Source organism: Poeciliopsis prolifica, unplaced genomic scaffold (genome assembly GCF_027474105.1).
Source record: "Poeciliopsis prolifica strain line A6 unplaced genomic scaffold, Auburn_PproV2 SCAFFOLD012, whole genome shotgun sequence".
Classification (NCBI taxonomy): domain Eukaryota; kingdom Metazoa; phylum Chordata; class Actinopteri; order Cyprinodontiformes; family Poeciliidae; genus Poeciliopsis; species Poeciliopsis prolifica.
The window spans coordinates 10565031-10588098 of NW_026562387.1; the positions used below are offsets into that span (position 1 = coordinate 10565031).

The 23068-nt window shown below is 38.6% G+C and overlaps 3 protein-coding genes and 1 pseudogene across 3 annotated transcripts; 1 reads left to right on the top strand and 3 right to left on the bottom strand.

Moving 5' to 3' along the window:
• Positions 1-2162: 2162 nt before the first annotated feature.
• pdx1 (pancreatic and duodenal homeobox 1) lies at positions 2163-4702 on the top strand. The gene is made up of 2 exons (XM_055037898.1): positions 2163-2705; positions 3810-4702. The coding sequence occupies exons 1-2, from the start codon at positions 2327-2329 to the stop codon at positions 4196-4198; spliced, it is 768 nt and encodes a 255-aa protein (XP_054893873.1). The 5' UTR covers positions 2163-2326; the 3' UTR covers positions 4199-4702.
• Positions 4703-4717: 15 nt separating this feature from the next.
• On the bottom strand, positions 4718-5602 carry urad (ureidoimidazoline (2-oxo-4-hydroxy-4-carboxy-5-) decarboxylase). The gene is made up of 2 exons (XM_055037900.1): positions 5307-5602; positions 4718-5203 (listed from the first exon to the last, which is right to left on the bottom strand). The coding sequence occupies exons 1-2, from the start codon at positions 5479-5481 to the stop codon at positions 4854-4856; spliced, it is 525 nt and encodes a 174-aa protein (XP_054893875.1). The 5' UTR covers positions 5482-5602; the 3' UTR covers positions 4718-4853.
• A 104-nt stretch (positions 5603-5706) lies between these two features.
• Positions 5707-10822, bottom strand: LOC129364948 (receptor-type tyrosine-protein kinase FLT3-like; annotated as a pseudogene).
• Positions 10823-11085: 263 nt separating this feature from the next.
• Positions 11086-22344, bottom strand: LOC129364995 (receptor-type tyrosine-protein kinase FLT3-like). The gene is given in 25 exon segments (XM_055037961.1): positions 11086-12158; positions 13278-13383; positions 13504-13603; positions 13693-13804; positions 13901-14023; positions 14238-14356; positions 14439-14542; positions 14685-14841; positions 14929-15039; positions 15131-15235; positions 15909-16041; positions 16108-16220; positions 16301-16509; positions 16590-16701; positions 16776-16876; positions 17712-17880; positions 17987-18122; positions 18325-18353; positions 18356-18478; positions 18641-18783; positions 18860-18971; positions 19103-19224; positions 19316-19467; positions 20217-20293; positions 22147-22344. Coding segments are annotated over 25 exon segments (3021 nt in total). The 5' UTR covers positions 22178-22344; the 3' UTR covers positions 11086-11936.
• Between the last annotated feature and the right edge of the window lie 724 nt (positions 22345-23068).

Sequence of the window (23068 nt, forward strand, 5' to 3'; positions counted from 1 at the left end):
CTAGAAACGCGCAGCGGAAAGCTCGGACGCGGGGATGTCCTGTTTTCCACCACCGTTTTGTTCACCCCTGTCCGGCGTTCGGCGCGGATCCATTACGCGTTTCTCGATGCATCATTTAACACCACTTTCTCCCAGCAGCTCCGCGCGGACCAGAGCCCCTGGCGACGACAAACAGGGCTGCTGCTGCGGCCGCCGCACTCTCGCCGTGTTTGCTCGCCATTAGCCTCTCGCGGCCCTGCGTGCGGCGCGCGTGTGCGTCCGCCTCATTAAACAGCGGCGCTCGCGGAAAGCCAATTAAGCTGGAGAGAGCGGCAGAACCCAATTAGCCGCAGAGTGTCTGGAGCGTGACTCCGCAAGCTGCGGACCTCCAACCCCGCGATGTCGCAGCGACTTTAAGACGCGTTCGTTTACACGCAAAAAAAAAAAACTTCCTGAACGAAGCTCCTTCGTCTCTGGCGGCGTGTGCAGCGTCAACGGACTGTTTGCAACGAGATCTTCAAATGCAATTATGGCACTTTGCACCGTATCTTAATGGGGGCACTCTGCGACGCAATAAAGTTCAAGTAAACCAGTTCTACACACAACACCCACCTGCATTATGTCTTAATGGTATTTATATTTGATCATTGTTGCAAAGAGGAAGGAAACTGTTAACTCGGGCTATTCTCCACTATGTGGTTTATGAAGCATGATGTGCCTCGAATGCATTTTAGATAACTTTCCGAGCAATTTTAAGGAGGGCGACAGGAGGGATGATGACACTTAAGTACAGAGAGGTGAGATGGGGAACTGTGATAGCAGAGAGTGAGCAGGCCTGTAAATCTGTGGGCCAATAAAGAGACAGATGGATGGACAAGATATAAACAGCATGAAATCAGGAGTAAGTGACACTCTGCTGCCCTGAAAATCTCCCTGACTTCAGAGTTTGACATCTGGATCAATCCCATGCAGGAGAAGCACCCTTCCTCCACTCCTTTTCCGAATAAATTGATACAATTTATTTCATAACAATAACTTTTCTTGCAAAAGGTTATAGAAATTGGGTCCTCTCGTAAATCAGTTGTTAAGCTCACTTTCGTTTCTTTAAAATAACCTTAGTTACATTTGATCATGTCAAAAATGAGCAGAAAAATCAGTTATTCAGTCATTGATCCCATACAAATATATCACCTTTCATTGTGATTATTAGCACAACATAATGCCTCCTCCCTCGTGCTTCACAGTTGGGATGGCGTTCCCCGGATAGTTGTCCTCTTTTAATCCCCAAACACCTCAGGTTTGTTTCCATCAGCTCCCCAAGACATTTCTTATAAAAATAATGTCATTATCCCTGAGTTGATGGGTTGGTCTGAGTATCTAAATCTCGCCTGACTTCTATTTTTGCTGCCACCTCATGCTTAAGGTGTTCCCTTAGAGTATATCCACAAGAACTTAGCACTCTCCAGATATATATCTGTAATGAATCTTTGTAATATTTTTAAAGAATAAAATCACTGAAGCAACATTAAGTGATAGGCAAAAGCTTTGAGACTCAGAGACCTTTTGTCTGTACCTTACTGCGTCAATTTTTACAATTTGCATTTAGTCTCGATTGCTATGACGAAAGAATCAAATGAAACAATTTGCAAAGTTAATGTGAAAAATGAACTAAGCCCTTCCACAAAATAACTTGCAAACTTAATTTTAATGACCTTATAGTAGAAGTTATTTTGGCTGAATTGCATCAAAAGGCTTTCAGCTCAAGTGAAGAAATTCATTTGCTGGGAAGAGAACTTCAGTGCATCAAAGAAGGTCTTAACAAACTCACTTACCTTCTCCTATAGGGTTCAACTAAGATCGGGGTGCCTCCAGTGCAATGCTTACTGAAGAATGGTAGCAGGTATGAGTGTGAAGTGAAGATTTTATATAAAACCTTCCGGCACTTTTGCAAAAAGAAAGTGGCATCAATGAGGTTTTGTCCCTGAATAGGACATCACAAACATCGAAACTCAAGACTGAACTGGAGATAAACCTCAAAGACTTTATAAAATGTAAATGATACATTTCTGTATGAACAGATGGATGCAGGTGAACGTTGTTGTATTTGCAGAGCGGCACTGATTTACGCGCTCTGTTCAGAATCTCCTGGAAACTGGCCGCTGTCGCTCTCCCGTTTTGTGCAAACAGTGAAACCAATGGCTTGGTGCGCCGCAGGGTCACATGGTGTCAGAGGGACACACCTGTGCGGAGCCCGCGGGGGCCTTGCAGTTGCGCCACAGGTGCGTAAGAGCTGAAGGTCCACGCCGAGGCAGGATCGCAGGTACTCAGCCTCGGGTCCTCTCCAACCATGAATCGGGACGACGCCTTCTACCCGTCTCCGGTTTTTAAAGACTCCTGCGCCTATCAGAGATCTCCGGGAGATGACTACAGTCCGCCGCCCTGCCTCTACATGAGCAGGCAGGTGCACTCCGTGTACACGCCGCCGTCCCTCGGCACCCTGGAGCAGGCCAGCCTTCCCGACATCGCTCCTGCGGCTTTCACTATGCCCGGCATGCGGGAGGATCCGGGCGTGCCACCGCTCCACCACCCGCAGGGCCTCCAGCAGCAGCCAACACTCCAGCCTCCGGGTTATATAGACGCAGGAGAGCAGAACAGATATCACCTCCCTTTTCCCTGGATGAAGACCACCAAATCCCACTCGCACACCTGGAAGGGCCAATGGACAGGTACAAAAAAAACAAACCCCGCATATAAATAGAGGAAAGAAAATAAGTGTGTATGATTATTTTTAAAGAACCCACAATGCGGAATCAATTAATAAATCGGAGCTCTATTTGACTCTCTGAGGGCTTCTACATCTTAGAAGAGGGCTTCAATTTACTGTATGAGATCAGCGCTTCCTATATAGAGCCACAACTTGATACTGCAGCACTTAGATACTGAAACTTAAACTTGTAGCGAGACCTACAACTTATGAGGAAATTATACCCATTTAGAAATATAAATAGATTATTAATGTGGTGTGTAATCTTTAGGATGACATATAAATGTCGCCAAGACTTCTGTCCCTGTACGTTAAAAACAAATGACCAGAATAATTAGAGGAAAAATGCACCAACGCTTTCTTTATCATGAATTTTAAATTAGTTATATATATATATATATATATATATATATATATATATATATATATATATAATATATATATATATATATATATATATATATATATATATTATATATAATATATATATATATATATATATATATATATATATATATATGAACTGTGTATTTCTTTCAGTTTAATCAAACTTACAAACTACCTTAAGATGATTAAATAAATAAATGCACGTCTGATTGCTTAGTTCTTAAAAACTTTGGTTGCGTATAAAATATATTTTGACTTAATGGTTATGAGAAATAAAACGAGCAGAAAAAGTGCTTTTTTACATAAAAACAGGAGGATAAAAAAAATTAAGAAAAAACCCCCAGAAAATGCTAAACGACTAAATAATCCCCTTAATTTAGGTTAGTAAAATTAAATAAACTGAACTAAAAAAGAAACATTAACTTAAATGATCAAGATGACACAATAGTTGCCATTTTCTAACGAACTAGTTTTGAATAAATCAGATGTTTATTTTGTGTTAAATTATAAATTTGTTGTTTTGTTTCTGATTTTATGATAAATTATTTGGCTCTGCTCTAAGTTTTAGCACTCCCCCTCTGTCCCCCGCTCCAAAAAAAAGTTTTATTAAACTGTCTTAAAGAAAAAAATATCAGAATTACGTCATATAAAAGACTCGGAATCTGATTTTGCTTTCCAGGGTCTTACGTGATGACCGAGGCAGAGGAGAACAAGCGCACGCGGACCGCGTACACGCGCGCCCAGCTGCTGGAGCTGGAGAAGGAGTTCCTCTTCAACCGCTACATCTCGAGGCCGCGGCGCGTGGAGCTGGCGCTGACCCTGAGCCTCACCGAGCGCCACATCAAGATCTGGTTCCAGAACCGGCGCATGAAGTGGAAGAAGGAGGAGGACCGGAGGAGGGCCAGGGAGTCTGAGCCGGACCAGGACTCTTCCATCACCTCTGGGGATCAGGGAGAGACCGCGGGGGCGGGAGTGTCTTCCTCGAATGGACCTCACACCAGCACGCCCCCTGTTTCCCCACTGCACGGCCACACGTTGTCCGCGTCGGGGTCCAGAGAACCAGCGTAGACGTGGACAGCACTCGCTCTTAACTGGATTATATAGGAAATATATATATATTTTTTTGTTGCACAAAGATAAGGCTATTCTGACAGCAAGTTAACGGACTTGGCAAGATCCCCTCATTCATTCCAGTGTTTTTATTTTTATTTTTACATGGAAAATGTGGCTCACTACCCAGGGCGCCATTCATCCAGGGAGCAGAAATCAGTCAATCAGTGAATCAATCAATCAATCAATCAATCAATCAATCAATCAATCTATCTATCTATCTATCTATCTATCTATCTATCTATCTATCTATCTATCTATCTATCTATCTATCTATCTATCTATCTATCTATCTATCTATCTATCTATCTATCTATCTATCTATCTATCTATCTATCTATCTATCTATCTATCTATCTATCTATCTATCTATCCATCCATCCATCCGTCCATCCGTCCGTCCGTCCGTCCATCCATCAAGTAGGAAACATGTTTACTATTGTATACATTCAAGATATCAGCATCCACTTGTGCATATAAGTTTAAATCACATGCTTTATTAATTACACTGTTTAAAGGTGTAGCTATATGCTAACTTTGAAATAAAAACGTATACAAGTATTGAAGTATTGCAGCTCCCTGTTAAATGTGCTGAAACTGGAACAGAGAGGCTTTATAGCTTGTTTGTCGCGTCAGAGAGCACGAGACCTTGGAGACGCAGGCGGCAAATCTTCTTCACCTCCGCAATGCCGCGCGCCCTTTCCGCCGCGCGCTCGTTCCGGCAGCGCTCAGAGAGCTCGCGCAAGATGGTCACCTTGTCGCTCATCCGCGCGCAGATGACAAACGGGAAGCCGAAGCGCCCCTTGTACTCCTCGTTCAGCCGCGCCATCTGCGAGGCCTCGGCCGAGCTCAGCGCGTCCATCCCGGCTCGGGTCTGCTCCTCCTGGGACTCCCGGGTCAACGCACCGCTGTGGAGAAGCTTGCCCGCGAGGTCCGGGTGACACCTGAGGATCCCCTCCTTACCTGGACACATCCGGCGACTCATTAGAGGCTACTCCTCCCAGTGTGAATATGATGAATGACAGGGCAAGACGCGTGAAAGGCGGCAAACATCCTTGAACCTCACCCGACTCTGGGAGAGCATCGACGAATTCATTAATCGCAGCTTCCAAAGCGCTGAAGCTCGAAAAGGGACGATGGGTCCAGACTGCGGCTGTTATGAGAGGACAGTTCTCCACGACATTACCGAAAATATTTATGAAATCTTCATAAGGAAGAGCATTTACTGCCAATATGTCCATGGGGACAGTTTTTTTTTGGTTGTCCGGGTAGTGTTTAATGACCTTCGGACACTTTTGAAAGCAGGTTAAAGCACTGCTGGACGTTCAACTGTCAAAAGGTCTGATCTCTGGCGACACCTAGCGGCTATAAACCACAGAACAAGACACAAGCGAGTAGAGAGCCTTGCACAACTATTCGCCTGTGAACTTCGATGTCTTCTCAAGTTCAAATAACAAGCCTTAATGTATTGATCGGGAGTCCAATATTTTAGTACAAAATAAAACGTTCTATTTTTATTTATTTATTTTGGCAAACCACCAAAATTCTCCAGCGCTATGGGGAATTTTTCTTTCAGCTCCGTACGGGTAATTGTTGTTGTTAGGTCCAACCATCTGGATCATCTGAAGCTGTGGCTGATGTTGGGATTTCTGTTGAAGACCAAAAAGGTTTAGTGTCTTCTAAGGTTTTGCCTGTGTCTATGCTGATATTGCGTGTGACTGCACATACCTTTTTCTTGATGTAGTTTATTAGATTAGATTATTGCCAGAGCCAGGAGCAGAGCCATTATGCCAATTTTAAGTGGCATTAATAAGCGACCATCAGAAGGTTGATTACCTAAGAATATGTAAACATGGTAGAAGTCAGCTATAGCAACGTTACTGAATGAATGTCAAGGGTTTGAGATCTTGTCTTACCTATGGTGGCTTGGGATTTGAGGATTGGAAACTCAGAATAATCCTTACTGCACCTGGACCCAGCTTGGTCCGTCAAGCAAAACTTAAATTTTGCTGCAACCATTACATTTATTGTGCTCAGATTGCTGGTGAGTTTCTGGTTACAGAATCCATCAGAAACTGAAAGATTCTTCCTCTCAATCACTTCCCAGGTTAGGTTTGTTTCAGAGCTGCAGTCAGACAAAGATCACTGAGCTTCAACAATCAGACCTACTGATGTATCAGGGCTGAGCTGTTGTGTATTACTCACCTGTTGCTGGATGATAAACTTAACATCATCCATGTAGATTCAGCAGGCAAGACAGTCACAGTCTCAGCAGAAAGATAATTATCTTTTTTGTTAATTGATGGCTCTGGTTTCTCTAGAAGGGAAATATTAATTACAGGTGATGCTGTATTTATTTGCATTTTAACAATGACACACAAGTTACATACCAAAAACACAAACACTTGTTTTCTTTGTTTCCATTTTTCCTCCAGCCTCCAGGCGAAGATTATATACTCCAGACTTTAATGTTCCACAATTCTTCACAGTCCTGAGAAAATAGTGGCACATCCAACAGATTAATGTGGTAAAAGGAAAGCTGAACAATTTCCCTTTTAGGAGTCGAGACACGAAAAAATATTTGGACTCTGAGGCTTTAAAAGTAGATTAGCAGCCAACAATAATAAAAAATGAAAAGTGTGTGAAAAACAAAGCACATCCTATTATTGAAGAGATTGTTGAACCAGTTTTAACAGCAATGACTACGTTTTCTGTATAAGTTTCTCACATCATTGTAGAGGAGTTGTGTCCCATCTGCCAGACTGATCTCACTTTAAGGTCTAATATTCTTATATACAGAGGAGCTTTTGGTCGACTCTATGGCTGCAAGATGGACCCAAAGATTGACTGGTTGCAAGTTGTTTTGAGCCTTTTTTGCTAACATGCAAATCTTTGCTTGTCAGAAAATTGTTGTTCATTCGGATGAGTTTCTGCAAACCCTAATTGTGTTGCCTCATTCTTTTTAGATAAAATAACTTTTTCATGATACAACCCCACATTGATTAGGATTTTGTGTGACACAACACTAGAAAGACTGTGATGTGAAAATACAAGATCGTTTTTTACAAATATTAAATCTGATCTGATCGTATAACATGACCTATCATTAAGTTGCCTGAGAACTTGCTTTGTGGCCTGTCTTTTGTGTTCCCTTCATGATTCTTTTTGTTCATTAATTTTTAAGCAATCACAGATTTATTCTGATGATAGATTATACACAAGTGGACATTAGTAAATAATTTGTTGGCCTTTGAAGGCAGCTGCTTGTGCTCCATTTGGATTCGACATATCCAAGTAAAGGGGCTGAATAGCAATTATTCAATCTGAAAAACATAGCCCTTGAAAAAAAAAACATATCCTTTTAATGATGTCACTGTACAATAAATCGTAAACAAAAAATGACTTTTAAAAATATTTCAATGGTAATATTTATGTTATATAATTATCTTTGAAAAATGGTTATGCTGAGATGCCGAGGCATTGCTTTATGAAACTACCTGTGCTTTGGTACTTTCTCGTCTCTGATGCATTTAGTGAAACTCCCATCAGGAGCTTCCCAGTAGCACTGCTGCAGCACTGGGTGGTAGGAAACAGTTGCTGCAAAGCAGGGGCTGTTCTGAGTTATCACAAACTGATCAGGCAGCTGGGAGAGGAAGCTCTCAGCTGAAGAGACAAGAAAATAAAATGTTCAACAGATGTATATTATTAATTCAAAAAATAAAACAATAGCTATTAAAAGGCAGTAGTTAATGTAAAGAACTGTTACTGACCTGTAACATGAACATCCACAGATTTAGTTGTGCCTGGGTTTCTGCAGGTGTATGTGCCGTTGTGTTGTGAAGTAACTGATCTGATGAAGGCATACAGCATGTGGCTCTTCAAATTCCTGTTCCTTTTAATACAGATCTGGAGAAAAACATTGAAATCATAATCATGTAGAACAATGTTTTTAAACATTGTTTTAAACATTGTTCTACATGATCGATGTCCATGTAGAACATCATAAATATGCTGATCATTAACCACAGATTAACCACATTAATCTGTGGCTAATCTGTGGTTGCATTTGAATATAATAAAACAAAAATCATAGTTTTCATTGCTGTACCTCATTAATTGCACAAGTTTCCTCCAAAACCTTGCCATCATGTTCCCACATAAGTTTAGAATCATCATTTTTTCTGCAGCGAAGCAGCAAAGGATCACCAGGACTTATGGTCACACTAGAAACCTCATCTGGTTTCACTGAAGCAGTATTTAAGTCTGAAACATAAAACACTTCAAGATATTCAACGTGTTTATTTCTATTTTTTAACTTCATTCGAGAATAATCCTGAGATGAGAGCTGTTTTCTTTCTCTGGTCAGAGTTACTGTTTGGGTTAAAACATTTCCTCATATTGGTCTGTTTTTTTATGTAATTACCAAAGTCATACAGCTGGGTGCATTCTTGTCCTTCATCGTTGGTGGCACAACACATCGCTCCTGTGTCTCCATATTTCGCAGTTGTGGCTAAGCTCTCTGCTGTCCAATCGTCAATAACATTGTTCTCATCCCTTTGGTATGGACTGAGAGGAAAGGTTGATAGTCAGAGGGTGAAATGATAAAACTATCTATGTATGAACAGAGAATCTAGTTGTCTTACATAGACCATTTAATACTGGGCCTTGGAGAACCCTCAGAGATGCATTTAAAGTAAGGAGCCGATCCTGGAGTATCCATAAGATCCAGAGACAGCTTTGGTTTTGAGGGACGTTCTAGGAAGCGCGTGAATCACATTGATTAACATAATTTTAATCCTATTACTTTATCAATATTAAGACATTTTTGTGCTTCTCTTTTTAGTTGAGTCTTAATGAAGACGAGAAGTGATGAAGCTGCGACTCACCGAGGATTCGAAGATCAACAGTTTTTGAGAAAATGGTCATCTGTTGACTTTTACAGGTCAGATTGTACATCCCACAATCATTCCTTGAAAGTCTTGGTGTGACCATGGAGACAACCCCATTTCTGGAGACGTTTAAGAAAATGTCAAACTTTACACACATAAAGAAAAGAAGCAGATCGATCAACAAGCACATAAACCTAAAAACACACTCACATGTTCATCAGTGGGCCTTGCTCTCTCCCCCACTGGCAGACAGAATAATCAGGAAGGCCCTCGAGAGAGATGAGGAGTTTCTTACCAGCTGACAACTTCAGGCTGACAGGATGAGAGTCATTCAGGTGGTCAGCTGGCTGAAAGCAATCCACCTGGAAAGCAAAACTTAGCATTCAATCCTCCTTGACAGAGAATCTTTTTGTGTTCAGTGGTGATTCTTTCTATTGTGTTACTTTATGTTGTGATAAAGTAAAAACAACGACAACCAGAATAAGCACAAAAATCAACACAAGCTAAAGACAATTGTCCCATTGTCTCAGTCAACATGAAGCCCTGCCAGTAACGATTTAAAAAAATATTGACAATTAGAAAACTTCAGAATTTAACAGTCTTTATCTTCTGATTTTCAGCTATAATGATTATTTTGAAAGACCAGGTTATGATAACAAAAGTACACCTTTTAGCTAAATAGGCACAATAATCCCCATAATTATAATCAGATAATAATGGCAAATGTTGTATCAAAGGTCATTTGCTCAAAAAGAGAAGAAAAAGAATATACATCTTGTTATTGTGCTGAATCTTTTTTTTTAATGAATCAATATTTCAAGATACATTTGTTATCCCTGAAGAAAAAGTATTTTTTTCATTCGTATAACTTTGGAGATATCAGATGCACCTTATTTTAAGTTTGAACATCGTTTTCTTTTACCTCCCAGCTGGACACACACTTCTGATTATCAACATCATCAGAGCAGAGTGCGTGGAAAGCACACAGCAGGACAACAGCTGAAAAGACAATTGCACTTAAATTAGATTTGAAAATTTATAAAGATTTGTAAAAGAAACGATCAAAAGTATTTTCTGACTTTACGTGAGTTTGCAGTGTTTTGTTTTCACGGCAGACAAATTTTGTTCATACATTGAATTTCTGATTGTTGCACATAAAAGTTTTAAAGCTATGGTGGAATGACTAAAATTGCAGTTGCTCTGAATATGTGTCCCTGGCTGCAGAGCCATGCTGGCTGCTGCTCTGTCGCTCAGCAGGCAGAAAACAACAGGCTGCTCTGAAAAGGCGCGGCAGCTGCAGCCATTACGTATGTTACGTTTCCTTTGAACAAATGCATTTCTTCTTCAAGATGTTCTTCGTGAGCTTTACTCTATTATCTAGATCTATTATCTTGTTATTCGTTTTATTGTGTTGACCAAATAAATTAATCATTTTTGCTATCTCAGAATTAGAATGCTTTCATTGTTATTGTAAAGAAGCACAAAAGCATTTCCTTTCAGTGCAGACCGTCCAAAACAGGGGCATTACCCTTTTCTTTTTGGTGGAAGTAAAACAAAAGTAAAAGACTTGAATGCTGCCTCTTACCTGCAACTGTAACTTTCCTTCTCTGCATTTTGAGACTTTCTGGCTGTCTTGTTTACAAAGTCAGTGTCAGATTGCACTGTGGAGCCCGCCTGCTGCAGGCGAAGAGTTCCAGTTGGGGAAAGTACTTCTTCTTCTACATTTTTAACCCTCTCCAGGCAGATGTTACAGATTTGCAACAGCTTAATGCTAGTTTGCTAGTCTTTGCAAGTAATTTGAGCCTGAGAGGGTTAATGGCAGCTTGCATTCAGCAGTGCTGCACTTCTGCCATCTCTTGGATATGTTACTTTAAATAATTTCATTTTTTCAATAAAATGGAACCATTTGAGAGCCGCAAACTCCATAGGAAAAAAAAGAAAGAAAGAAAACATCACTCCAGATGATCTGTCTTTATTATATGAAACATATTTCAGTGCTGTGATACGCAATATTTTAAAGTACAGTAGAGGTTATAAAATAATATGACAAACTGATATATATGTGTGATTATGATAATGAACTTAAGATGCTTGTAATAGTTAACGGTGCTTTTCAATCCAAATGTTAAAACTGACAGAAATAGAAAAAACAAGTGAACCTATATTTGATCTGTATTAATGTTTTCTTTTATCTTTTCATTATAATCACAACATGTATCGTCTATAAAGTTCAGAATATCACTGACAACGCTTTATTCATAGTGAAAAGTGTATTTCAGTTTTAGTTGCATTAAAGATTTTGTTCATGTATAATAAAGCATCCTTGCAAATGCAGGTGATGGTATGAAAAAACTGAACCACATATTAAATTCTACATAAAACAAGTGTAACTCAACATGACGACAAGAATAAAATGCTCATGATATGTGAGGAATAATAATAATAACAAAACCAGTTTGTTATTTTGGTAATTATGATGAAGTGAACGTTTTGACTTACTTCCACAGAATTTAACCTGGCAAAAAACCAACACAAAGTACAATCCTGAACACACCATCCCCGCTTGTGAAACATGGTGGAGGCAGCATCATGTTGTGTGATGCAGTTTTGCACAGAGAACACTTACGATCCCTTATGTGTATAAATTAATGCTAAATCAAGCATGTTCAACTAAAGGCAAATATAAATCTAAAATGCTCATAATATTTGTAAAAGAATATAATGCCAGTATATTACTTTGATAGATATGATGAGCAGAATAGTAGGTAGATTATTATATATGCTGAAGATAAAATAGCTTGAGTAGATCACTCTCCAGTAGACGGCTTCAGAGGCTCCTTCTCCTCATCTTCCCCCGCAGCCTCTAACTTTAACGCCTCAGCTTGGCTTTCCTCTCTCTGGTTGGCTTTGCAGTAGTTATTGGCTGCTGCCGTCTTGCTTTCACTTTCTTTAACCAATGCTGAAATGTCAACAATGGTCGATGCATTTTGATAGTCGCTGAAATCCTGGACTTCCATGGTCTGGTAGAGCTAAAAGAAAGAAGAAGAAACAAAGAACTAGAAAATTCCTGAAGAATTGCCAAAGTGTGACCGTCGATTTGGACCCAGGGTTCTTATGCTAAAAATTAACATCAATCCTAAGCATAGCAAAAAAAAAATGTGACTAACATGGACTTGAATCATGTTAGTAATTTCATGCTAATTTTACAAATATGTTAATTTTAGCGTGAATACTGTCAGCAGCATGTGGACCATCACTAGCATGTTGTGTGTAATTGACTCACTCCATTCAACATACTAAATATGGCTAACAAGTAAGAGAAATAGCTAATACCTTATTTAAGATAAAAGGACTCTGCAGAGCCCTAACCTGAGAGATAATGATACTTTTTATCATCTCAAAATCGGAAATTCTGTGTATCTTATTGTCAAACAAACAAACAAACGCATAATAAGTCGTTTTCAAAAGACTTATTACCACTAACTATAATACTAATAATGCATTTAATGTATATAGCATTTTTTTTTTTGAAATCTCAAAGAGACTTCGCAAGGAAAAAAAAAAGACAGACAACATAAACAAGTAGCTGAAAATTGAAACGGGGTTTTGGTGGATAGACCAGGTTAAGCAAGTTTTGAGTAGTGATTTGAAGGTAGTTGGAGTTCCTGACACTTTGAGACAGAGTGATGGGACTGGAGCAGACTGTGCATGTACTCCATCTTAAGCCCAGAGCATATTAGATTTTCTGTTGCTTTTGCCACCACTATATCATATGCATATAAGATATAACAAACAGCACTATTCAGAGATGCAATGAGTTTGTAGTAGTTGTTCCACCATGTTTGTGATTCTGACATTCTGCCATCACTGTTTTGAGTGAAACTGACACTGTTTCATGTCAGTTAGTCTTTTGTTTTGACTTGAATTTGGCTCGTTTTTTGTTAATTATGTTGCCACAGTTACTTGAAATGCCAACAAAAGTAATAGCTCCCCTCACGGGATCGAGCCGCACATTTTAATGTATATATTATGAGGGGGCACGCAGCGGTACAGGTCGCATTAATGGCACTAGGAAGCTGCAGTTATTGTGGCCCCAATTAAAGGGAAATCAAGTGAAAATCACTTGTTTTGTCTCTGCTGCTTCATACCTTTTTCTCCATGTCCATCAGCTGGCCACTCATGAAGTCCACTAACTTGGAGAAAGATGGCCGGTTGTTAGGATCCAGAGCCCAGCACTTGCACATCATACCATACCTGCATATGGGCAAGAAAAAAAGTTAGGTGGAAGGAAAAGCTCTGAACATTAGATTATAAAATCAGTTATCATGGCTGACTGACAGATAGATCGATAGCATCCAACATAAAGAAACGTACACAGAGTCGTTGGCATAGTATGGACACTCCATCTTAAATCCTCTCTCAATCATTGAGTAGAATGTGTGATCCACTTTAACACCTGGATACGGAGTGACGCCTGGAAGCAAAGAGTGTATTTTGAATACAATATAAAAGCTTTATGTGTGGTTAAAATGTGTTGCTTCAGTGATCTTCTGTGAAAGGTACCGAGTGAGAAAATCTCCCAGAGCAGAATGCCGTAAGCCCAGACGTCACTCTTCATGGTGTACATCCCGTGAAAGATGCTTTCTGGAGCCATCCACTTAACTGGCAAACGCACCTAAAAACAACGACAAAACCCCCCATCATAAAGTAAATAGAAAGAAGACTGGACACACTGATGTTATAAAGTAAGATTTAATGTCAGATCACATACGTTTCCTCTCACAACATAGTTGGAATCATTGTCGATGTCTCGAGCCAGCCCAAAGTCTCCGATTTTCACCAGCCGGCCTTTTGTTATCAACACGTTTCGAGCCGCTAGATCTCGGTGGATGCACTAAAAACAGACAGCATACAGCAATCGCTAACTTTTACATCAATTACCAAACCAGAGGAAATTTAGTTTTATTCTTTTGAAGCTGTTGTTGAATTTATACACATCTGATCCTTATAATAATAATAATAACAATAACGTGAATGTCCTTTACAAATAATCTGAGAAGTGTGGCTTGCATTTAATTTCACTGAATAAAGTGAAGAGTTTGTCTCACATTCTTGGCGGAGAGGAACTCCATCCCTTTGGCCACTTGGAAGGCGAAACTGAGCAGATCGTCAAAGGTGAGGGCCTGCTGGTCCATCTGATCGTCTTCACTCTCGTACATTTCTGGATCTGGCAAAACCCCAATTTAATTACAAATCAATTTAAATAATGACACATTCTTATTTATGCACTCCATCTCTTGATGTTTCACCTTCCATGTCGATGGAGCTGAAGGTGACGAGAGGGATGTCCTCCTGCCCCCTGGTGGTGAAGCCTTGCATGGGGATGTAGTTATCTGTTGCTGTTACCAGCTCACTGAAAACAAGCATTGAATGATATAACGCTGGTGTAATTTATTCAGTGAGGCTTTGACTTGCCATAGTTATTTAAAAAAAATAGCAGGTACATAATGTAAATAATTCAAACTTCCAGGTGTTTCTTTTTTTTCAATTCTTACTTGAAGTTTTTCTTGGACTGCAGGTTGTTATACAAGCTGCTGAAACGGTCCCTGCTGAAGGCATCAGTCACAGACTTGTCATATCGATCACCGCTCTTCTTCAGGTAGTTCAGCAGGTCTCCATAACAGCAGTATTGGAAAATCAGGTATATGGGTCCTACAGAGAGGTGTTTTTTTTATTATCATAAAGTTGCATTGCATGTACCCAACAGCTACTCAACTCATCAGAAGATTACAAAGTTACCTGTCTCTGTGCATGCGCCGAGCAGGTTAACGATGTTGGCATGCTGGCCGATGTGAGTCAGCATCTTGAGCTCAGACATGAGAGCTTCCTTCTCCACAGACTCGTGTTTTTCTGAAGAGTGAAGATAGATATCAGCAGCTGAAGTAGCATCTGTGGATCTCTGAAACTGGCTTGCGGAACCCCCCCCCAAATAAACACTGACCTTTCAGCATCTTGACGGCCACCTGCTGCGAGACTCCAGGTTTGTTGATGCCATAAGCTGTAGCCTGAACCACCATGCCAAAGGCTCCAGAGCCCAGCTCTTTTCCTGAGGGAGCAACACAGAAATGCTCTGAGTACTGATGTTAAGATTATTGTTTTTCACAAGTGATATCCAGTATGGTTTGATTACCGTGGTGACAAAAAACCCCCAACAACAACAGAGGATTCAGTAAACAAAGAGAGAAAATAAATCCATGAGAGGAAGTGACATCTTCTGATTGACATCATATGATTCACAGGCATATATTTGATATGAGAATTATCTGTGTAACCACAGCAGCATGTTGTAGTCTCTGTCTCTATCTTTTTCTTTTTCTGCACTGTTGCGATTGGGTCATGCATTCAGAGCTACATACTGGCAGCTTGATGCCTCACTTATGGGAAGATATTTTAACATTTAATAGCTAGGATTGATCTTTGAACCAAACAGACATCATTTAGTTTTTTTAGAGCAAAAATTAACATTTTAGACATCAAGACTGACATTATTTTTATCCATAATAAACATTTCAGCTTCAGTAAACATCGCACTTCCAGGGAAAAAAAGAATCAAAATCTCATTTGTCTGTATTGCATCCACAATAGAAATTTCATAATAACAAATCCACCATATTTGACTGCATTTCATTGGATAGAGCTGTGAGGAACTGTTTTTGAGTTGAATATCAAAGTATTTGTTGAGTTTCTTTTTATATTTAAAGAGATGGTCTGACTCCTACCAAGCTCCAGGTTCTCCCGAGGAAACTCCCATTTCTTGTCGTAATCAAAGTCCTTGAAATTGATGTAGATATAGTCGTTGTTGTTAGGTCCGACCATCTGGATCATCTGAAGCTGAGGCTGATATTGGGGTTTCTGTTGAAAACCAAAACGATTTAGTGTCTTTCATGGTTTTGTTTGTGTTTGTGTTGCGACACATACCTTTTTCTTGACGTAGTACATGAGCAGAAATGAGACTACTGCCAGAGCCAGGAGCAGAGCCACTATGCCAATATAAAGTGGCATTAATAAGTGACCAACAGAAGGTTGTTCACCTAAAAACATGTAAACATGGTAGAAGTCAGCTATAGCAACATTATTGAATGAATGTCAAGGGTTTAAGATCTCGTCTTACCTATGGAGGCCTGGAATTTAGGGATTGGAAACTCATAAACCTCCTTACTGCACCTGGACCCAGCTTGGTCCGTCAAGCAAAACTTAAATTTTGCTGCAACCATCACATTTATTGTGCTCAGATTGCTGGTGAGTTTCTGGTTACAGAATCCATCAGAAACTGAATGATTCTTCCTCTCAATCACTTCCCAGGGTAGGTTTGTTTCAGAGCTGCAGTCAGACAAAGATCACTGAGCTTCAACAATCAGACCTACTGATGTATCAGGGCTGAGCTGTTGTGTATTACTCACCTGTTGCTGGATGATAAACTTAACATCATCCATGTAGATTCAGCAGGCAAGACACTCACAGTCTCAGCAGAAAGATAATTATCTTTTTTGTTAATTGATGGCTCTGGTTTCTCTAGAAGGGAAATATTAAATTACAGGTGATGCTGTATTTATTTGCATTTTAACAATGACACACAAGTTACATACCAAAAACACAAACACTTGTTTTCTTTGTTTCCATTTTTCCTCCAGCCTCCAGGCGAAGTTTATATACTCCAGACTTTAATGTTCCACAATTCTTCACAGTCCTGAGAAAATAGTGGCACATCCAACAGATTAGTGTGGTGAAAGGAACCATTTTCCTTCTGGGCTTTGCAAAATAACCAGTATGAGGTTTTGAAAATTGATTTCCATCCAATGATAATAAATAGTGAAAAGTGAAAAAGCTGCGTGTGATATAAATACATACTTGTAGAACCTGTTTTGGCATGCTTAATCATGTCTGTATAGGTTTCTCAAATCACTGTGGAGGACTTTTGACCAACTTTTCTTTAAAACATTGCTTATATCTTACTTTAAAGTCTAATACCCTTATAAACAAAGGAGCTCTGCAGCTTAATGCAAGATAGTTTCAAATCATCTGCCCTCAACCCCAATGGTTACCAGTTGCTTTGAGCTGTTTTTGCTAATATCAAGCCCATCCTTTCCTTTGAGCCTTGCTTGCTGAGTCTTTTTCTACAGGTTTGCTGGAACAGTATTAATATCCACTGAACTTATTCACAATACATCCCCAACTTTAATAAATACTTTCATGTATTTATTAGAATTTTGTGAGGCTGCACAGGAGGACTTGTGAAGTGAATGGATTAGGACATTTAATTTTGTAATTTCTAATAAAAAGACAAAAATTTGATTTGTAGTGCATTATACTTTATACAACAGACTGTAATTTATGCCTACACCACTTCAGAAAAAAGGCTTTATAACATTCTAAACTACCTTCTAGTTTAAAACAAGGGGTTGAATGAAAATCCTCAACAAAAAGTGACATTTAAAAATATTTTAATGGTAATATTTATGTTATATAATTATATTTGAAAAATGGTTATGCTGAGATGCCGAGGCATTGCTTTATGAAACTACCTGTGCTTTGGTACTTTCTCGTCTCTGATGCATTTAGTGAAACTCCCATCAGGAGCTTCCCAGTAGCACTGCTGCAGCACTGGGTGGTAGGAAACAGTTGCTGCAAAGCAGGGGCTGTTCTGAGTTATCACAAACTGATCAGGCAGCTGGGAGGAGAGGAAGCTCTCAGCTGAAGAGACAAGAAAATAAAATGTTCAACAGATGTATATTATTAATTCAAAAAATAAAACAATAGCTATTAAAGGCAGTAGTTAATGTAAAGAACTGTTACTGACCTGTAACATGAACATCCACAGATTTAGTTGTGCCTGGGTTTCTGCAGGTGTATGTGCCGTTGTGTTGTGAGGTAACTGATCTGATGAAGGCATACAGCATGTGGCTCTTCAAATTCCTGTTCCTTTTAATACAGATCTGGAGAAAAACATTGAAATCATAATCATGTAGAACAATGTTTTTAAACATTGTTTTAAACATTGTTCTACATGAATGATGTCCATGTAGAACATCATAAATATGCTGATCATTAACCACAGATTAACCACATTAATCTGTGGCTAATCTGTGGTTGCATTTGAATATAATAAAACAAAAATCATAGTTTTCATTGCTGTACCTCATTAATTGCACAAGTTTCCTCCAAACCTTGCCATCATGTTCCCACATAAGTTTAGAATCATCATTTTTTCTGCAGCGAAGCAGCAAAGGATCACCGGGACTTATGGTCACACTAGAAACCTCATCTGGTTTCACTGAAGCAGTATTTAAGTCTGAAACATAAAACACTTCAAGATATTCAACGTGTTTATTTCTATTTTTTTTAACTTCATTTGAGAATAATAATGAGATGAGAGCTGTTTTCTTTCTCTGGTCAGAGTTACTGTTTGGGTTAAAACATTTCCTCATATTGGTCTGTTTTTTTATGTAATTACCAAAGTCATACAGCTGGGTGCATTCTTGTCCTTCATCGTTGGTGGCACAACACATCGCTCCTGTGTCTCCATATTTCGCAGTTGTGGCTAAGCTCTCTGCTGTCCAATCGTCAATAACATTGTTCTCATCCCTTTGGTATGGACTGAGAGGAAAGGTTGATAGTCAGAGGGTGAATGATAAAACTATTTATGTATGAACAGAGAATCTAGTTGTCTTACATAGACCATTTAATACTGGGCCTTGGAGAACCCTCAGAGATGCATTTAAAGTAAGGAGCCGATCCTGGAGTATCCATAAGATCCAGAGACAGCTTTGGTTTTGAGGGACGTTCTAGGAAGCGCGTGAATCACATTGATTAACATAATTTAAAACTCATTACTTTATCCACATTAAGACATTTTTGTGCTTCTCTTTTTAGTTGAGTCTTAATGAAGACGAGAAGTGATGAAGCTGCGACTCACCGAGGATTCGAAGATCAACAGTTTTTGAGAAAATGGTCATCTGTTGACTTTTACAGGTCAGATTGTACATCCCACAATCATTCCTTGAAAGTCTTGGTGTGACCATGGAGACACCCCCATTTCTGGAGACGTTTAAGAAAATGTCAAAACTTTACACACGTAAAGAAAAGAGCAGATCGATCAACAAGTACATAAACCTAAAAACACACTCACATGTTCATCAGTGGGCCTTGCTCTCTCCCCCACTGGCAGACAGAATAATCAGGAAGGCCCTCGAGAGAGATGAGGAGTTTCTTACCAGCTGACAACTTCAGGCTGACAGGATGAGAGTCATTCAGGTGGTCAGCTGGCTGAAAGCAATCCGCCTGGAAGGCAGAATTCAGTACTCAATCCTCTTAAACAGAAAAGCTCCAAACATGTCACTGTTAGCAAGATTGTCGAGTTCAGTGACAAGTGTTGCACTAATGTTGCTTTGTGTTGTGATAAAGTATTTGCCCCTAATGGTGCTTATGCTTGGATGTTTTAGATTAAACTGATTTTTACATCAAACCAAGATAACCAGGATAAATATAAATATCCCATTTACAACCGTGATTTCATTTCTTGAGAAAACAATCCATACAAACTGTCATGGCCCTATATTAAAAATCAATTGTCACATAAACTTCATAACTAGCTTTGGGAGCCTCAGTCTCTTGCTGTAACTGCTGGTAATGAGCCTGTTGCATTTCTGTGGGGGGAATTTGCTCACACGTCTATGCAAAACAGTTTGGATTCAGTCCTGCAAGCAGTTTGTTTCATGTCATCTTTAGCCCTGCTTAATAATAATGTTTAAAGTATAGGCTGCGATACCTAAAACTCATATGGTTTTGTGTGGGAAAAATAGTTAATACTTACAATTCTGTGGGAATTGTAAGTATTAACTCATCATTTAAGGTATAAAACCAGCAAATAATGGTTGAAAGTTTTCTTAGTTTATTGAGGGGGGGAAGAAAATCAATCATTTTCAAAATTAATGTATTATTTCTGAAGAAAACCTAAATATTTAGTTTGATTTGTATCCCTATTAAAACATCAACACCCCATTTTAATGCTGAGAAGCTTTTTCTTTTACCTCCCACGTCGACACACATTTCTGATTTGCATCACCGTCAGAGCAGAGGGCGCTAACAGCACACAGCAGGAGAGCACCTGAAACGACAAATAGAAATCAATTAAATTAGTTGAAACTAATAAAACTCAGAACGTTTTCAGTATTTATTCAACAAGTCCAATTCAGTTCAGTTTCTTTACATAGCACCAATTCACAATGAATGTCCGAAGTATCAGAAAGTCGTGACGGCACAAATGCAAAGTGGTGCGTAGTTGTGAAGTAGAGAGGAAGGAATGTGTTATTTTCAACGTTAATTCTGTTATTTGTCAGTAAAGTCATGATTCAGTCTGCTCTTAATCTCTTAATCACCAATTCATCAGAAAAGCAGCCTTGCAATGCTGGGGGAGCTGCAGAGATCAAACAACTGCAAACTAACACCACTTTACTTTGTATATGACTTTACATCCAAAAGTGAACAGCAAAGAGTTGATTGACTCAAAGGTCCTGAATATATGCCACATTTATCAGTCTTTTTATTTTCACTTTCCTTGCACTTTGCAATCAGGCAATACTTAGTGTTGGTCTTTTACAGGAAAGTCCAATGAAATACACAGAAGCTTGTAATACAGCAAAATATGAAAAGGTCCCAAGTGCCAGCTTTGCCAGGCACTGTAACAACTGATTTTTAAATCACTCTGACCAGTTTAACACAAGAAAAAAAAAAGAAAAAAGAAAACAACTGTATTCATTATTGAACATATTCATTATATTTTCATATGATATAGAAAATCTGAACAGATTTGGGTCAGATAATGTTAAGAGTTGGTGTCATCATGTCATCTGTCCACAACAATAAAAAATTTAAAAAGTCTAATAGTTGTGATCTGAGTGAGTTAATTTTAAAATTGGCACAAAGATTGAACTTTGACCACTACGCAGTTCTTATTTGTCGCATAATAAACAACTCTAGCCGCTTATGATATACACTAGATTAAAAATAAATTAATACTTGAAAAAAAATAACATAACTGCTCCTTTAAAACAAGCATTCACAGTTGTAATATTTGCGGACTAACTTTTTTCTTTTTTAAACTTTGCATTATTTTAAATAAAATATAATGCGTTCTGCATGTTTGGGACGTTTACAGTCAGTCAAACCAAAATATCCCAATAAAAATAGTAGACAGACAGCCGTATACCTTCGTCATCACTGAGGATATAACTTTAGCACTTTATATATCAGATAGGGTTAGATGTCCACTAAAATAAAATAATAATAAAAACCATAGAATAGAACTATCCCTAAATGTCCCACAGTGGAAAAATTCAGATGTACTAGCAGCAAGATAAAGTTAAATAGAAGCAAGCAGATTTAAACTAAGGTAATAAAAAAAAAAAAAAAGATTACAGTAAGGGAAAACTTACAACATAAAAAAATGCAGTTATTGAAAATAGCACACTTAAAGAAGAAATGTGCAACTTCAACAAATTTTTTTGCAAGATGTGTATTTTTGCATAGAAAACAGCAACTTACAAAAAAAAGCTGTGTAAAAATACAGTTATTTGACTATTGAAAATTTCAAAATGTGTTAATGATAATATTATCATTAACACAATAGTATTAATAATTTGTGTTACCAAGTCCATATCGTGGACTAAATAGAGTTCCTTATTTTTGTAAGTTGATTGCATGTGTTACTACCCAATTCTGATAAGTGAATGCAAATAGGTTGGCTTTACTTTTTTTCATGTATTAATCTTTTCATTGCATTGTTTAAGCTTCAAGCAAATCTTCCAATATTTAGACATTTCAGTCAAGTCAATTTTGTGTTTTACAAATATGGTCATTTTTAAATTATTAGGGAAAAAAACATGCGTATATTTACAAATTAGACCAAATATGTACATGAGTTTTGCAACATCAGTAAAAGACTTAAATGCCTCCTCTTACCTGCAATCATGTATCTCTTTCTCCGCATCATGAAGCTTCCCGGCAATCTGGCTTACATACTCCGCCTGAGACAGCACTGTGAAACTTTGCTGTGCGGGATGTGAACCAGTATGTTTTGAAAGAGGAAGTAATGTACTACTGCAAAGTCTTCCGCCCTGACTTCTGCCACATATCTGGAAAGAATGAAAAACTTATCTAAATTGAAACCACAGAAAATATTTCTGACGGGATGAAGGAATATGATAAGCCCTAGTTATTATTTTCAAAAAAGAACTCGATTTGAAGAAGAAGAGGTGGGAAAAGTAGAATGAAGAATCAATATTAGTACTTTTCAATTTATCTTAGGGTAAATGTGCTTGTTTCTGCAATGAAGAGCAACATGCACCACAAGAGCTGGCCCAAAATGTTCCAGGCCCCAGAGCAGATTGATGCTGTGTTCTTGGGAACTAGAAATGGTCCACATTTGGATTTGTCCAACTTCTGAGTAGGAAAAATCAACTGGAATGCCGGATCTGGCTCTAGAGCTCAAGCCTGAATAAAAGAAAATGGACTAAATTGTGAAGTAAAAGCAACTGTACATCTGAACAGAGTGAACACGTTTTTGGAATAATTTTTGTTTCTGTCATGATGCTTTTAGGAAACTAACTGGTAACTCTGACAAGCTTAAGGCTGGCTCTAACCATATTATAAATTATCCAGGTACTTTTCTCTCTCTCACACACACACACACACACACACACACACACACACACACACACACACACACACACACACACACACATAATATATATATATATATATATATATATATATATATATATATATATATATAATTTTTTATTTTTTTATTTTTTCCTGAAACATGTCTGCATCACATTTTATCGAAGTGTTTTAAACGCATCGCTTTTCATTTTTGTCCCTT